This window comes from Thermobia domestica, chromosome 10 (assembly GCF_964235325.1).
Source record: "Thermobia domestica chromosome 10, izTheDome1.hap1.1, whole genome shotgun sequence".
Taxonomy (NCBI): domain Eukaryota; kingdom Metazoa; phylum Arthropoda; class Insecta; order Zygentoma; family Lepismatidae; genus Thermobia; species Thermobia domestica.
In genome coordinates, this window is record NC_137463.1 from 18,100,745 (window position 1) to 18,118,820 (window position 18,076).

Consider the following 18,076-nt stretch of genomic DNA (forward strand, 5'->3'; position numbering starts at 1 on the left):
AAGAGAGAGCTGGACGTCCGGCAACAGCTGTGTCAGATGAAAACATTGCCGCTGTGGAACAAATGATTCGAGAAAATCCTCGAACAACTTTCAAGGACATTGAATCTACAGTGAGCATTGGATCGCCAGCAGTAACAAAAATTCTTCATGATCATCTTCGACTCAGGAAGGTTTCATCTCGTTGGGTGCCTCACACTTTGACTGAACAGCAGAAGTGCATGCGTGTGGAATGGTGTGAAGAAATGCTTGCAAGATTTGATGAAGGCCATTCTCGACGCGTCTCTGACATTGTTACTGGTGATGAGACTTGGATCTATCAATTTGACCCTGAAAATAAACGCCAGTCTACAGTTTGGATCTTTCCAGACGAAAATCCACCCACGAAAGTGAAGCGACTTCGAAGTGTGGGGAAGAAGATGGTCGCAACTTTCTTCTCCATATCTGGCCATGTTACAACTGTTTCACTTGAAGAAGAAAAAACTGTTACTGCTCAGTGGTACACCACTGTTTGCCTAACAAAAGTGTTCCAGAAGCTTCAGGAAAGGTGTCCAAGAATTGGATTTCGTAGAATCCTGTTCCACATGACAACGCGTCCGCAAACACGGCCAACATCATAATTCAGTTTTTAGAATCTACGAAGGTCAAACTTATGACTCTCCGCCGTATAGCCCTGACCTGGCCCAGTGTGATTTTTCTGTTCCCCAGGATCAAAGATCACATGCGTAGGAAGAGATTTTGCAGCCCTGAAGAAGCTGTAGTGGCTTATGAGAATGAACTTTCAACACTTAAAGAAAAAGACTGGCAACACAGCTTCCAAAAGAGGTTTTCGAGGATGCAAAAGAATGTACAGTGTAACAGTGAATACTTTGAGAAAATGTAAGTGTTAAATTGATTTTAAGTATGTAACTTATTTCACATCTCAAAACTTTCGTAGTGACCCTCGTATTTCATGAATTTTAAAATCCGATGTCTATTTATAGCATAGATATTCATCGTTTCTTTTCATGGTACATGATGCCCTCCCTAAATTGTCCTACTAACATAATCTCCCAAAAGCAGTAGCTTACTGCTTTTAACTTCTTGATATTTTGAAGGTTTCTAATTACTTTTATTTAAGCTTGTCGGTATTCCCATTGTAATTCATGGGGAATAAAATTTGTACTTGTTTTATTTGTTGAACGTGTAGATATGATGTTGCTATAGGAAACAATGGAACTTTTAGCAGAATTTTCATGAAATTTATATTTATAAACTTCAATAAACTCTAGAAACTTTACCACATGCACAAAAAAGTCAAAAATTTACAAAAAATATAACCTGATATGAGTATAATAATTTCTTCAAGTTTCGGGACAATATCTAATTTTTGTTCAGGAGATATATTAATAAACACAAAATGAGTGAAGAAATTTCGTAAAGAAAATAGTTCAGTGGCGATCTAGTTATTTATTTATTTTACAACACGTATCAGAAATGAAACGTTCATAAACAAGTTAGGAAAAAAGCAGAAGAAAGTGGAGAGAAAGAAAAGTCAGCTATTCTATACTTCTAAACTGACTAAAATTGACGTTCTATTATTGCTGAACAGTGTGTTTCTAAACGACATATCATGTGATTTATAGAAATCTTGCTGCACTGAAGTTACTTGTGTCGAATAGTCATGTCAGTGATAGTATAACTTTTAAGGAAGAATGCATATTTGGATTTTTTGATTAATAATTCAGTACATGTTTCAACCAATGAATTATATATAGGTCTATTACTAAGTTATTTTTAATGAATAAGATCTTGAAGATATATTGTAGACACTAAATAGATTTTAATAAATAAGATTTTGAGGATATATTGTCGACACTAAATTCTCTTAAAGGAATAAGAATTTGAGAATATATTGTTGACTCTAAATTCTTTTTAATGAATAATATCTTGAGGATATATTGTCGATACTAAATAGACTTTAATAAATAAGGTCTTGAAGATATATTGTCAACTTTAAATTATTTTTAATGAATAAGAACTTAAAAATATATTGTTGCCATTGTTTCTAATAAACAAGATTTTGAGGATATATTGTTGACATTAAATTGTTTCTAATAAACAAGATTCTTAGGATATATTGTTGATACTAAATTGTTACAATAAATGAAATCTCGTGCATATATTATCGATATTAAACTGTTCCTAATAAAGAAGGTCTTCAGTATATATTGTCAACTCTAAATTCTTTTTAATGAATAAGATTTTGAAGATATATTGTCGACTCAAAATAGATTTTAATAAGATCTTGAGGATATGTTGTTGACACTCAATTCTTTTAAATGAATAAGAACTTGAGAGTATATTTTTGACTCTAAATTGTTTCTAATAAACAAGATCTTAATAATATATTTTTGAAACGAAATTCTTTTTAATGATTAAGATTTTAAAGATATATTGTCGGCACTTCTATGAAAAATGCCTCATTGAACAATCCCATCCATGGAATTTAAAATTATATAATAAGCAACAATGAATATCAACAATTTAATATTATGATGTCTCTATTACCTACAATAATATGAACATACATATTGGTGATAGGAGATGGCGCTGTAAAAACTAAGTATTGGGGAGCTTTGCTCTCAATTTTTATTCAATTTTTATTATTTATAATTCCTTACTTTTGACAATTTTATTGTTTGTAACAAACTTAATACACTCTTTTTCAATTTTAATATATTCATGCGCCGCTTATCCTTTATTATTACATTAACAGTGTGATAAACAATTATATTTAAAACACGCAAACTCGGCCATTTTGGCACGTGCCATTTTAGTACATATGTTTATTTCAAACAAATTTAATTTGAAACAAATTTAGTGAAGTAGTCCACAAGGCTCTAAGGCTGGGACTTCCTTTATAAATGTCCCTTAAGGGAGATAGCTGAAACTGAAAACTGAACATACATATTAACGTCTGAGGAAGATAACGTTACGTTATGGAAAACTGTTACGAAATAATTTATTTGTAACAAAAATTGTTGACACTAAATTCATATTGATAAATAAGATCTTGAGGATATATTGTCGATACTAAATTGTTCTTAATGAATAAGAACTTTTAAAAATATAGTGTTTGTTCTAAATTGTTTCCAATAAACAAGATCTTGAGGATATATTTTTGACATTAAATTGTTTCTAATAAACAAAATCTTAAGAATATATTGTTGATACTAAATTCTTTGTAATGGATAAGAATTTGAGAATATATTTTTGACGCTAAACTGTTTTTAATAAACAAGGTATTGAGGATATATTGTTGAAATCAAATTGTTAACAATAAATAGAATCTTGTGAATATATTGTCGGCATTAAGTTGTTTCTAATAAAAAAGATCTTACGAATATATTATTAAAACCAAATTCAATTTAAATGTCTAAGATCTTGAAAATATACTGTAATGCTAGATTGCTTCTAACAAATAAGATCTTATGTTATATTGCCGATACCAAATGGTTTTTAATGAATAAGAACTTGAGAATATATTGGTGACACTAATTGTTTCTGATAAACAAGATCTTGAGGATATGTCTTTCACTCTAAATGGTTTGTAATTAAAAAGTTCTTGAAAAATATTTTTGACACTATTTTTTAATGAATAAGATCTTAAAAGATATATTGTCGACACGAATTGATTTTAATAAACAGGATCTTGAGGGTATATTGTCGACACGAAATCGTTTTTAATGAATAAGAACTTGAAAATGTATTATTATCTCTAAATTATTTCCAATGAATAAGGTTTTGATGATGTATTGTTAATATTAAAATGTTCCTAATAAACTAAGTCTTAAGAATATATTGTTGACACTAACTTTTTATTGAATAAGAACTTGCAAATATATTGTCAACACTAAATTCTTTTTAAATAATAAGATCTTGAAGATACGTTGTCGATGCTAAATAGATTTTAAAAATAACATCGTGTGAACATACTGTCGACACTAAATTGCTTTTAATGAATAAAAACTTAATAGTATATTGTTGTCACTAAATTGTTGCTAATAAACGAGGTCTTAAGAATGTATTGTTGACACTAATTTTTTTTAATGAATAAGAACTTGCAAATATGTTGTTGACAATGAATTGTTTCTAATAAATAACATATTGAGGATATTTTGTTGGCAGCAAATTGTTATTACAATCAATAAAATCTTGTGGATATATTGTGGACATTAAATTGTTTCTAGCAAACAAGAGTTGAGAATATGTTGTTGAAACTAAGTTCTTTTTAATGACTAAGATCTTGAAGATATATTGTCAACACCAAATTCTCTTTAATGAATAAGATTCTAAAGATATAATATCGATACTAAATAGATTATAATGAGTAATATCTTAGGATATATTGTCGGTAGTATTTTTTATGAATAAGAACTTGAGAGTAAATTGTTGACATTAAATTGTTTCTAATACACAAGATCTTGAAAATATATTGTTGGTACTAAATTAGTTTAAACGATTAAGATCTCGAAACTAAATTGTTTTCTAAAAATAAGATCTTACGGATATATTGTTGACACCAAATTGCTACAATAAAGAGAAACTTGTGGATATATTGTCGACATTAAATTGTTTCTAATAAACAAGATCTTGAGAATAAATTGTTGACACTGAATTCTTTTCAATGGGAAAGGTCTTGAAAATATATTGTTGACACTTAATTCCCTTTAATGAACAAGATCTTGAAGATATCTTGTCGACACTAAATAGATTTTAATAAATAACATCGTGTAGATATAATGTCAACGCTACGTTGTTTTTAATGAATAAGTACTTAAAAATTGTAAAAAAGTATATGGTTGTCATTAAATTGTTTCTAATAAACAAGATCTTGAGAATTTATTATAACATCGATTTTTGAAATAAGATTTTGATATATTGTTGACATTGAATTCTTTCTAATGAATTAAATGTTAAATATATATTGTCGATACTAAATAGATTGTAATAAATAAGATCTTGTGGATATATTATCGAAACTAAATTGTTTTTAACGAATAAGAACTTGAGAATATTGTAAATATTTCGACACTAAATTATTCCTAGTAAACAAAATCTTGATGATATATTGTTAACATTAGATTCTTTTTAGCGAATAAGATTTTGAAAATATATTGCGGACACTAAATTATTTTTAAGGAATAAAATCTTAAAGATATATTGTCGACACCAAATTTATTTTTTAATAAATAAAATCTTCAGGATATATTGTGGACTCTAAATTATTTTCGTGAATAGATCTTGAGAATATATCGTTGATACTATATTGTTTTTAGTGAAAAATGTCTTCAGAATATATTGTCAACACTATTTTTTTTCATGAATAGATCTTAAGAACATAGTGTTGATAATAAATTATTTTTAGTGAAAAATGTCTTCAGAACATATTGTTCACACTAAATTGTTTTTCATGAATAGATCTTGAGAATATAATATTGATTCTAAAATATATTTAGTGAAAAATGTCTTCAGAACATATTGTTGACGTTAAATTGGTTTTCATGAATAGACCTTGAGAATATAATATTGATACTAAATTATTTTTAGTGAAAAATGTCTTCAGAATATATTGTCAACACTAAATTGTTTTTCATTAATAGACCTTTAAGAATATATTGTTGATACTAAATTATTTTTAGTGAAAAATGTCTTCAGAACATATTGTTGACACTAAATTGTTTTTCATGAATAGATCTTGAGAATATGTTGTTGATAATAAATTATTTTTAGTGAAAAATGTCTTCATAACATATTGTCAACACTATTTTTTTTTCATGAATAGATCTTAAGAACATATTGTTGATACTAAATTATTTTTAGTGAAAAATGTCTTCATAACATATTGTCAACACTATTTTTTTTTCATGAATAGATCTTAAGAACATATTGTTGATAATAAATTATTTTTAGTGAAAAATGTCTTCAGAACATATTGTCGACACTACATTGTTTTTCATGAATAGATCTTGAGAGTATATTGTTGATACTAAATTATTTTTAGTGAAAAATGTCTTCAGAACATATTGTCGACACTAAATTGTTTTTCATGAATAGATCTTAAGAACATATTGTTGATAATAAATTATTTTTAGTGAAAAATGTCTTCAGAACATATTGTCGACACTACATTGTTTTTCATGAATAGATCTTGAGAGTATATTGTTGATTGTCTTCAGAACATATTGTCGACACTATTTTTTTTATGAATAGATCTTAAGAACATATTGTTGATAATAAATTATTTTTAGTGAAAAATGTCTTCAGAACATATTGTCGACACTACATTGTTTTTCATGAATAGATCTTGAGAGTATATTGTTGATACTAAATTATTTTTAGTGAAAAATGTCTTCAGAACATATTGTCAACACTATTTTTTTATGAATAGATCTTAAGAACATATTGTTGATAATAAATTATTTTTAGTGAAAAATGTCTTCAGAACATATTGTCAACACTACATTGTTTTTCATGAATAGATCTTAAGAACATATTGTTGATACTAAATTATTTTTAGTGAAAAATGTCTTCAGAACATATTGTCGACACTACATTGTTTTTCATGAATAGATCTTAAGAACATATTGTTGATAATAAATTATTTTTAGTGAAAAATGTCTTCAGAACATATTGTCGACACTACATTGTTTTTCATGAATAGATCTTGAGAGTATATTGTTGATAATAAATTATTTTTAGTGAAAAATGTCTTCAGAACATATTGTCGACACTACATTGTTTTTCATGAATAGATCTTGAGATCATATTGTTGATACTAAATTATTTTTAGTGAAAAATGTCTTCAGAACATATTGTCGACATTAAATTGTTTTTCATGAATAGAACTTAAGAACATATTGTTGATACTAAATTATTTTTAGTGAAAAATGTCTTCAGAACATATTGTCGACACTAAATTGTTTTTCATGAATAGATCTTAAGAACATATTGTTGATAATAAATTATTTTTATTGAAAAATGTCTTCAGAACATATTGTCGACATTATTTTTTTTATGAATAGATCTTAAGAACATATTGTTGATACTAAATTATTTTTAGTGAAAAATGTCTTCAGAACATATTGTCGACACTACATTGTTTTTCATGAATAGATCTTGAGATCATATTGTTGATACTAAATTATTTTTAGTGAAAAATGTCTTCAGAACATATTGTCGACACTAAATTGTTTTTCATGAATAGATTTTGAGAGTATATTGTTGATACTAAATTATTTTTAGTGAAAAATGTCTTCAGAACATATTGTCGACACTACATTGTTTTTCATGAATAGATCTTGAGAGTATATTGTTGATACTAAATTATTTTTAGTGAAAAATGTCTTCAGAACATATTGTCAACACTATTTTTTTTATGAATAGATCTTAAGAACATATTGTTGATAATAAATTATTTTTAGTGAAAAATATCTTCAGAACATATTGTCGACACTACATTGTTTTTCATGAATAGATCTTGAGAGTATATTGTTGATACTAAATTATTTTTAGTGAAAAATGTCTTCAGAACATATTGTCGACACTAAATTGTTTTTCATGAATAGATCTTAAGAACATATTGTTGATACTAAATTATTTTTAGTGAAAAATGTCTTCATAAAATATTGTCAACACTATTTTTTTTCATGAATAGATCTTAAGAACATATTGTTGATAATAAATTATTTTTAGTGAAAAATGTCTTCAGAACATATTGTTGACACTACATTGTTTTTCATGAATAGATCTTGAGAGTATATTGTTGATACTAAATTATTTTTAGTGAAAAATGTCTTCAGAACATATTGTCAAAACCACATTGTTTTTCATGAATAGATCTTGAGAGTATATTGTTGATACTAAATTATTTTTAGTGAAAAATATCTTCAGAACATATTGTCAACACTATTTTTTTATGAATAGATCTTAAGAACATATTGTTGATAATAAATTATTTTTAGTGAAAAATGTCTTCAGAACATATTGTCAACACTATTTTTTTATGAATAGATTTTGAGAGTATATTGTTGATACTAAATTATTTTTAGTGAAAAATGTCTTCAGAACATATTGTCGACACTACATTGTTTTTCATGAATAGATCTTGAGAGTATATTGTTGATACTAAATTATTTTTAGTGAAAAATGTCTTCAGAACATATTGTCGACACTATTTTTTTATGAATAGATCTTAAGAACATAGTGTTGATAATAAATTATTTTTAGTGAAAAATGTCTTCAGAACATATTGTCGACACTACATTGTTTTTCATGAATAGATCTTGAGAGTATATTGTTGATACTAAATTATTTTTAGTGAAAAATGTCTTCAGAACATATTGTCAACACTATTTTATTTTCATGAATAGATCTTAAGAACATATAGTTGATAATAAATTATTTTTAGTGAAAAATGTCTTCAGAACATATTGTCGACACTACATTGTTTTTCATGAATAGATCTTAAGAACATATTGTTGATAATAAATTATTTTTAGTGAAAAATGTCTTCAGAACATATTGTCGACACTACATTGTTTTTCATGAATAGATCTTGAGAGTATATTGTTGATACTAAATTATTTTTAGTGAAAAATGTCTTCAGAACATATTGGCGACACTAAATTGTTTTTCATGAATAGATCTTAAGAACATATTGTTGATAATAAATTATTTTTAGTGAAAAATGTCTTCAGAACATATTGTCGACACTACATTGTTTTTCATGAATAGATCTTGAGAGTATATTGTTGATACTAAATTATTTTTAGTGAAAAATGTCTTCAGAACATATTGTCGACACTACATTGTTTTTCATGAATAGATCTTGAGAGTATATTGTTGATACTAAATTATTTTTAGTGAAAAATGTCTTCAGAACATATTGTCAACACTATTTTTTTTTCATGAATAGATCTTAAGAACATATAGTTGATAATGAATTATTTTTAGTGAAAAATGTCTTCAGAACATATTGTCGACACTACATTGTTTTTCATGAATAGATCTTGAGAGTATATTGTTGATACTAAATTATTTTTAGTGAAAAATGTCTTCATAACATATTGTCAACACTATTTTTTTATGAATAGATCTTAAGAACATATTGTTGATAATAAATTATTTTTAGTGAAAAATGTCTTCAGAACATATTGTCGACACTACATTGTTTTTCATGAATAGATCTTGAGAGTATATTGTTGATACTAAATTATTTTTAGTGAAAAATGTCTTCAGAACATATTGTCGACACTAAATTGTTTTTCATGAATAGATCTTAAGAACATATTGTTGATACTAAATTATTTTTAGTGAAAAATGTCTTCATAACATATTGTCAACACTATTTTTTTTTCATGAATAGATCTTAAGAACATATTGTTGATAATAAATTATTTTTAGTGAAAAATGTCTTCAGAACATATTGTTGACACTACATTGTTTTTCATGAATAGATCTTGAGAGTATATTGTTGATACTAAATTATTTTTAGTGAAAAATGTCTTCAGAACATATTGTCAACACCACATTGTTTTTCATGAATAGATCTTGAGAGTATATTGTTGATACTAAATTATTTTTAGTGAAAAATGTCTTCAGAACATATTGTCAACACTATTTTTTTTATGAATAGATCTTAAGAACATATTGTTGATAATAAATTATTTTTAGTGAAAAATGTCTTCAGAACATATTGTCGACACTACATTGTTTTTCATGAATAGATCTTGAGATCATATTGTTGATACTAAATTATTTTTAGTGAAAAATGTCTTCAGAACATATTGTCGACATTAAATTGTTTTTCATGAATAGATCTTAAGAACATATTGTTGATACTAAATTATTTTTAGTGAAAAATGTCTTCAGAACATATTGTCGACACTAAATTGTTTCTCATGAATAGACCTTGAGAATATATCGTCGACACTAAATTATTTTTAATAAAGAAGATGTTTAGAATATATAATTGATACTAGATTATTATTAGTAAATGAAATCTTGAGATTATGTTTTTGTCAATAAATTATTTCTAATGAATAAAATCTTGAAGGTATGTTGTCGACACTAATTGATTTTAATAAATAAGATGTTCAGGTTGTATTGTCGAGACTTTTAATGAATAAGATCTTGAGGATATATTGTCGACACTAAATTATTTTTAATAAATACTATCTTTACAAGTTATAATTTATTTATTTGCATTGAAATCTCATGGCCCGTAATACAATTCTACAAATTTGTAACACACTCTTAATGTGAATATACATTACTTCGAATGCAAATGAATATGAATTGGTATACTCATAGATTCATATTTTTTTCTTATGATAAAGTAGAAGGTGCATTGTTGTTCTCAGCCTCTTTTAAAGCTACTTCCCGTAGGCGGTAGAATGATTAGAAATTTCGGAAGGGCTGATAAATTCTGTTTGTTGGTTATATTTAGAATTTTGTTAAATCCGTGTTTTGTTATGTATCCTATCCCCTTTCCATTCTCTATTGTGTTCTTCCTGTAGCACCTTACGTTCGAATAGAATACACATTTTATTTTCGATTTTTCCACATAGACTACATAAATAATTTCCGGTTTCATCTTTCTGGCTTTTCCAATTGTACACCCCAATTCGAAATATTGCTACGGCACGTTTTTGTTCTTTCCCTAACTCAAAATATCTTTTTGTCCCTTCATTTGATTTAATTTCTTTGGAGGTTGCCAATGATCGTTTAGTTTTGCAATCGGCTTTTAAGTTTTCAGTTACATCTAATATTACATTTTGTTTAATTGTTTTACATATTGTCGGCCCAATGCCAAAACCGCGAATGCGCAAATTTTGCTATTTTCACCTAAGTGCAGATCCCAATACCAAAGTCAATTCATAATACATGTACCTAAGTCTATATACTGATTTTTCCGGGTAAGTTGAATATTAAAATGCTTATAACTCAAAGTTAGCACATTTCCGGTTTTGGCATTGGATCGACGATGTCTTTTGATTTCTTGTTAGGGATACGCACGAGACAAGATTTGTGGTTGTTCCTTCTCGAAAATATGCTGTAAAGTGATGTCTCGACTCGAAAAATGTATATTTCTCTATTGGAAAAGCCGTGTCTCGACTCGAATTTTGTCAGGGAAATCCTGTCTCGACTCGTCTTGTGCGCAACCCTACTTCTTGTTTCTTTTTTCAGCAAGTCAAACATATTTAGCTCTTGCACGAGTTTCAATATTCCCATTATCCACGAGTTACTACTTCTCTGTCTCATTTGATACTGATGGCATTGTTTCAAAATTCCCCTCCCGTTTTCTGTTTCCCACAAGTTTAGCAAGTACTTTAGTACCCATATTTTTATGACTGAGCTCACGGGATACCTCCCTGTATCGAGTAGGACTGCACTATTAGTTGTCGATTGTGGTGTCCCTAATATTTGTTCTATGAACTTCGTTCCTGTTTTATTAATTGCGTTTTCAGCAGTTTGTACACTTGTGCAGAAGTATGGGCTGCAGTAATGTATTAAATGTATGCGTGGTCATTATTATCGGTATGTTGTTGTCTACTCAGGGTGCTGTCTATAGACTAACCTGGGTGCAGAAATCCGTCATTTTGCCGAAAAAATGAACTCTAAACGTCCATAGCTCCAAAGCTATGGGATCTACCGTAGTCGAGTCAAGACTTCACTTAGGAATTAATATGTGCGCTATCAAAAAATACATGTTTCAGAATCCTAAGGTACTCAGTAAAATGAGTTTTTTTTGACAGAAACGTGGCCCCTGGCAATATTGTTGTCGTAAAATTATTGCAACAGGTGTGTTTTGAGTTAATTAATGATAAGCAATGAGAATTTGCACATAATTAATAAAATGATTTTTTATTTAAAAATTTGTGATATCTTTGAACCATTTTACGGACTTTCTTTAAATAGCCTTTTATGTGGCAACACTGCATCAACCTTGTCACATTTTCGCACCAATGGATAAATGTTGATGCATACTGTACATATATACAGGAATTAACCCACAGGAAATAAGTTTTCTGCAACTGAATATTGATTTTCTTCATTTTGCACATTTTTATTTTACACTGAACGCAATTTCTTTCGTTATTACACAAAAACATTACAAGTTCAAGCATTGGTCATTATCTCGAAAATATCTACACAGAACATGCTTACATATGTTTCAAGTCTCAGGTCTTTATCATTCTTAGAACAAAATATATATGCAATCAAACTTTAGTTGCGCAACTTTACGGACACACTGTATATACAATATAGCCCTTTTATACACAAACATTGCACTTTCAATCATTCTACACAATAAACTTTGTTCCAATGGGATTAATGTAAGTAATGAGTGTTTATGTTTACCTATTAGGGTGCGAGTATAGTACATGGTATCGATTGTTATTCTCATGGTATCGATTCTCATATAGTATCGATTCAAGAGCATCTCTGAGGGTGGATAGGGACGAAGCGAACCCCTCAAAAATTTTGTGTAGGAGAGAAAATGGATGGAGCTTAAAGTACTTGTTTGGAAGAACTAAGAAATAGGAAGAACAAATTGGCATTGTTTAGTTGTTAAATGAAATATATTCTGAATGGCATGATATAATGGGAATAAAACAAAAGAGATAAAGAAAGACCACAATTAATGAGTAGTATTAAAGTGAAGAACCTACTGACCTTTGTGTATGGAAACTTCTAAATTTGTATTAAGTGACCCATTAATATGGTTGAAAATTATGATGAACGTCAATGGTAATAAAGAAGAAAGAAACGCAAAAGATGTAGGATTGTGTTGATTGAAGTAGAATCCCATTGGAAAAAAAGAGATAGATAGGAAAGCTCATAGCTAGGATAGCTAGGTAGGAAAGTAGGAGGCAATAAGTTAGATACTAGAAAGTTTAAAGATGGGAAAGCAAAAAGAGATATATATTTGAAATTTCTAAGGAAAATGTTCAAAGAAAGAAAGTAGACAAAGGGACTAATTACTTGTGGGAGCAAGCAGAATTAAGGAAAATGACTTATGGAAGAAAATTTGGAAAATTAGGGGAAGAAAAGTATAGAAATACGTTTGCACTGATCAGTGCCGGATTTAGTTTTGATGAGGCCCTAAGCTACTGAAAGTGACCCTTTATACATCAAGCTTTAGGGGCCCTTTATACGTCAAGCTTTCTTTTTCAGCGACAAAATGTCGCCGTTTTTTAGGTTTTAATATATGCTAGGCCTATATGCTAATTTATGAACCTAAATGAATATCTAAATGGAAACAAGGACTCATTATAAACTGAGCCGGAATATAGGGGCTCCATTATAAGTGGGTCTGGATAACAAGACCCTCATTACAAGTGGGGCAGAGAAATAGAGCCCTGCTTTATAAAAGCCTAGTACATAACAATACAAAACACCATTCTTGTATGTGCGTTTTATCTTAGTAGCTTTTTGTTGTTATTTGGAAATTATATTACAAACAGTTTTTTCTTTAGATTTTTTGAGTCCCCAAGCAAGTGGGGCCCTAAGCTATAGCTTGTTTAGCTTATACGTAAATCCGACAGTGGCAATAATGAATGTAAAAGATGTCTATAAAGTTGAACTGCGAATTAAGAAAGAAAAATCGACAGACTTAAGGGGGATAAGAAAAATTTAAAAGAAAGGAGAAGTTAGAATACTGATTATGGAGATAAATTGAATAGAAATAAAAAGTAGGAAAGGAAAACTACTACAACAATAGACAATATAGAAACGCAGGATGGAAATGAGTCTTTAACGAGCGAAATGCAGATTGAAGCAGAGGGAAAGGGTGCATCCTTCAGTTTTATCACAGAAAGAGCAAACTGTTTATTTTGGGCATTAAAAAGGAAAACGAAGTAAACGAGATTCAAAAGAAAATGCGATACTACGGAGCAAGCTCGAGAACATACAGCGAAGTGAAGAACGAACAATTAGATAATATAACTATTGAGTTTCTTAAGAATATCTATATCTATATCTATCTATCTATCTATCTATCTATCTATCTATCTATCTATCTATCTATCTATCTATCTATCTATCTATCTATCTATCTATCTATCTATCTATCTATCTATCTATCTATCTATATCTATCTATCTATCTATCTATCTATCTATATATATATATATATATATATATAGAAAGAAATATTCAAAATTTCTAACCAAATGGCTTGTGTATATAGGCCTATATTTTGCGAGTAGGAAACACGCCTTCCCTTTACTTAAGAAAAACTTGGGGGTATCTTATACTTCCTTATAACAAAATTATATATAATGGTAATACTATTACCTCTGCACGCCCTTCTGTACTGAATTTTGACAGGATGTCCCTGACATTGTGCACGAAGCAGGTAACACCTGTTGGTGTAAGTTTTGTCGTCTGTTCCACAAACCGGCCTCAAGTCTTCAGGGCAAGGCGTTGAGCAATCACGACCCTGTAAAGAAAGAGAGAGAGAAAGAAACAAAAATTAATTCAATTTAAAATTTCTGCATTTAATTGGTACATTTTCATACACGACAATACTCAGTGTCATAGTTAGGAAAAGGATTTCAATCTTGACCATGATCAACGGACTACTGTGCTGGTCAAACTATTGTCTGTCGTGAAGAAATCTACAGCCTTTGAAGTTGGTCAAATTTATATGTAAAACAATTTAAAATACACAGATCGATATAATGATTTGTACTTATTGAATCTTTTGTAATCATTCCATTTCCACTTTCCATTTTTCTCAGGTCTTTTGTAAAACAAAGAAATTCTACAATGCTACGAGCATTTTACGAAAAAAGAAAAAAATGTTCGAAGACGAAACATATATCAATTTTAAGATTTCATTGAAAAGAACATAATACGAGATGTGTTTAAAAAAACGAACTTTTGCTATAAAACCTGTATTGCTCATTTTACATTTTAAGTATGGTTACCCTCAAAGTAGTCCCCTCTACTGGCAATACAGCATTCCCAACGTTTCGTCCATTTTTTAAAAGTTTCTTGGAACGCATTTTCTGGGATGGCGCGCAGATCTCTCGCCATATTGTCCAGAATCTCCTCTATGGTTTGGAAACGACGTCCTTTCAAAATGTTTTAAGTTTGGAAAACACAAAAAAAGTCTACTGGGACTAGGTATGGAGAATAGGGTGGATGGGGCACAATGGGAGTATGATGTTTTGCCAGATAACTACGGATGAGGAGCGAAGCGTGAACCGGCGCATTGGCATGGTGCAACATCCAAGTCTGGTTTTATCCACTGCTAAAATGTCCTGGTACAATTGAAATGAAATGAAATGAAATTTTTGAGTTTTACTTCCCACGGTTATGCTGGTTAGGCTAAAGGAGACGGTGATAATGAGAGATGAATGAAATGGTGGAATGAAGAAAGTGGGAGGAAACGGGAGAACCCCGAGAAAACCCACGAGCACGGTGTTTGTCCACCACAAAGTTCACTTGGCGGGAGCAGGGTTTGAACCCGAGACCCCTAGCACCAGAGGATCCTGGTACAATTGTCTGTTTACCATCTAACCACATGATACAAATTCATGATGAACAATGCCTTTTCAATCAAAAAAAGACAAGATTAACTTTGATCTTTGATCGACTTATACAATCCTCCCCATGAACTTGGTTAAGCAATTGAAGTGTCACTGTAAAATTTTTGTTAAGTTTGTAGCAAAATTTGACACACACACACACACACACACACACACACACACACACACACACACACGCGCGCGCGCGCGCGCGCGCGCGTTGTTGTTGTTCAAGCTCTTTCATTGTCACTTTGTCGCTAATTCGACGAACAGCTTGTGCACGTGCTCAATTCCGCGGCTGTAGATTGGCGAACTTTCATACCGAAACGAGACAAATGGAAGTTTGCTGTCTAAACCTTCCGCCCGATGCGTTCAGTAGTCGCAGCGCGCTGCCTGTGCCGATTGACACGCTATTTCAAAATTTCGGTTTTTTAACACACTTCGTATAAATTAGTATAAATCCTCATGCTTAGTTTTCGAGAAACTCGATAACCGCACTACTTATTCAGATGAAACGGTTACTGAAGTATTCTCTCGTCAAGCTTTTCATTAAGACTCTAGCAAGACGACAGTGTACAGTATGATTCAGAGATACACAGCCCAAAATTATGATCACCTATATTTTATTTATTATGGATTCTTAAAAGTCAATTGATTGCCTTAGTCGCTTATGCTGCACTCACGACGGCTGACAGTTACTTTTTGAACGTCTGTAAAAACAAATAAAACACGGATGGGACACCACACACCAATACTTTAATTTATTTAATTAAAGAATGCTTTGTTTATCTCTTTTAGTCCTTTGTTGCTATTTATTTAATTAAAGATATGCTTCGCTTATCTATTTAAGCCTTTGTTCTAATTTATTTATTTTGAAGGTATGCTTTGTTTATACATTTTAGGCCTTAGTTGCAATTTATTTAATTGAAGGTATGTTTTGTTTATCTATTTAAGGCTTTGTTCCAATTTATTTACTTGGAGATATACTTTGTTTCTACATTTTTGCCTTAGTTGCAATTTATTTAATTGAAGGGATACTGAAACATTCGTATTTATAATATTGTGACATATGTCAGTAGATAAAAACAGCAATTATTTACAGAACGGTAAGTAATTGTTATTTTTACCTGTTGCAGTACGTTACCATATTATAAATACGAATGTTCCAGTCGTAGTACGATCGACACGTCCTCCGAGAACGCCGAGGTCCAGTCTTGGTATAGCGTTCCCACCAGAAATCATGTTATTCAATAATTTCCCATAAAAATGGAATTATTTTTCTCAGTGCAACGAAGCAGGTCCAGTTTCTGGTAATCTAGAATTCGGTGTTTCTGGTGAACTAAGTTACATCGTTTACAAAAGCTTTTTCGGGTTTCCCCACTGTCTACCAATTTCTCGTTCCATCACCATGCCTCGTATTTTATTATCAATGACTTCACATTCTTGGTCGCATTTAAACTAAGGGAGCTTCCTAGCCGCTATGTCGCTAACAGACCCTCCTTTGTCGCGGTAGACCTGGGTTCGATTCCCAGTAGAAACCCACGTGGGTCGTATTCCACGTATAGTTGTGAGGACACTTTCACATAGTCTCTGGGCTGAAAAGTATCATGAAACTCTAAATCAAAAACCAATCAAGCATTTAAATTACAGAACGGTAACAATGTAATATTAAACTATAAGGTACTGACATATTTTATTTATTCTTAAAGTTGCTATATTATAAATAGCTATATTATTAAAAAGAAAAAGATGCGAGGACTTGTAATTACAGCTACTACAAATTATTACTGTTATCCTATAAAAGAAAAGGAGAACAACAATCATTTTAAATATTTTCCACAAATGCGCCATTTTCAGCAGTGTTACAGATTTTATCAATCTTTATCATATCTCTAAAACGGTTTGAGATATCGCAGTGCTGTAAACGGCAACATAATTTACATATCCATTGCAAACCACACAAGTAACTAGATATGATACTTATCTAAGCATTTTTCGAAATAAAGCCTTTCAAAATCAAATTTTCAAGCCTTAGTAACTTCGTTCCTATTCATTCGAAATAAGTCATACCATGACGATGGTATCCAACGCTAAGGTACTTTCAATGTGCACTATCCTGTTCATCTCCGTTGTGCTGTATATGTGATAGAGGCTTCTAAACTTTGGATATTTGTGATACTATAACATTCTTAGTTTGCAACACTGAATAATAATTTTTTAAGGTTTTTATTTGACATGTTGATTTGAAGTATGTAATAATGTAACGTAGTGCCATTTGAAAAATAATATAACTATATTGGGGTGGCAACATTGTTCAGTGGGTGGTGTTGTTTAATACGTAAAACAATGTTCCCCTCCCTATAGTTGCTTCATTCGAAGTTTCTCCCTCTTTTGGTTTCTCCGTTACCACGGAAGACCAAGATAAATTGTCCATCCCATATATATATATATATATATATATATATATATATATATATATATATATATATATATAT

General features: G+C 30.0%; 1 protein-coding gene across 4 annotated transcripts in view; it reads right to left on the reverse strand.

Annotated features, from left to right (window-relative positions):
• The window catches only part of magu (SPARC related modular calcium binding-like protein magu), a 213,902-nt gene that overhangs the window by 90,597 nt on the left and 105,229 nt on the right, over positions 1-18,076 (reverse strand). For all 4 annotated transcript variants that reach the window (XM_081727813.1, XM_081727812.1, XM_081727816.1 and 1 more), the window contains exon 2: positions 14,344-14,488. In XM_081727813.1, the coding sequence (XP_081583939.1) occupies positions 14,344-14,488 (145 nt within the window). The remainder of the gene's footprint in view (positions 1-14,343; positions 14,489-18,076) is intronic.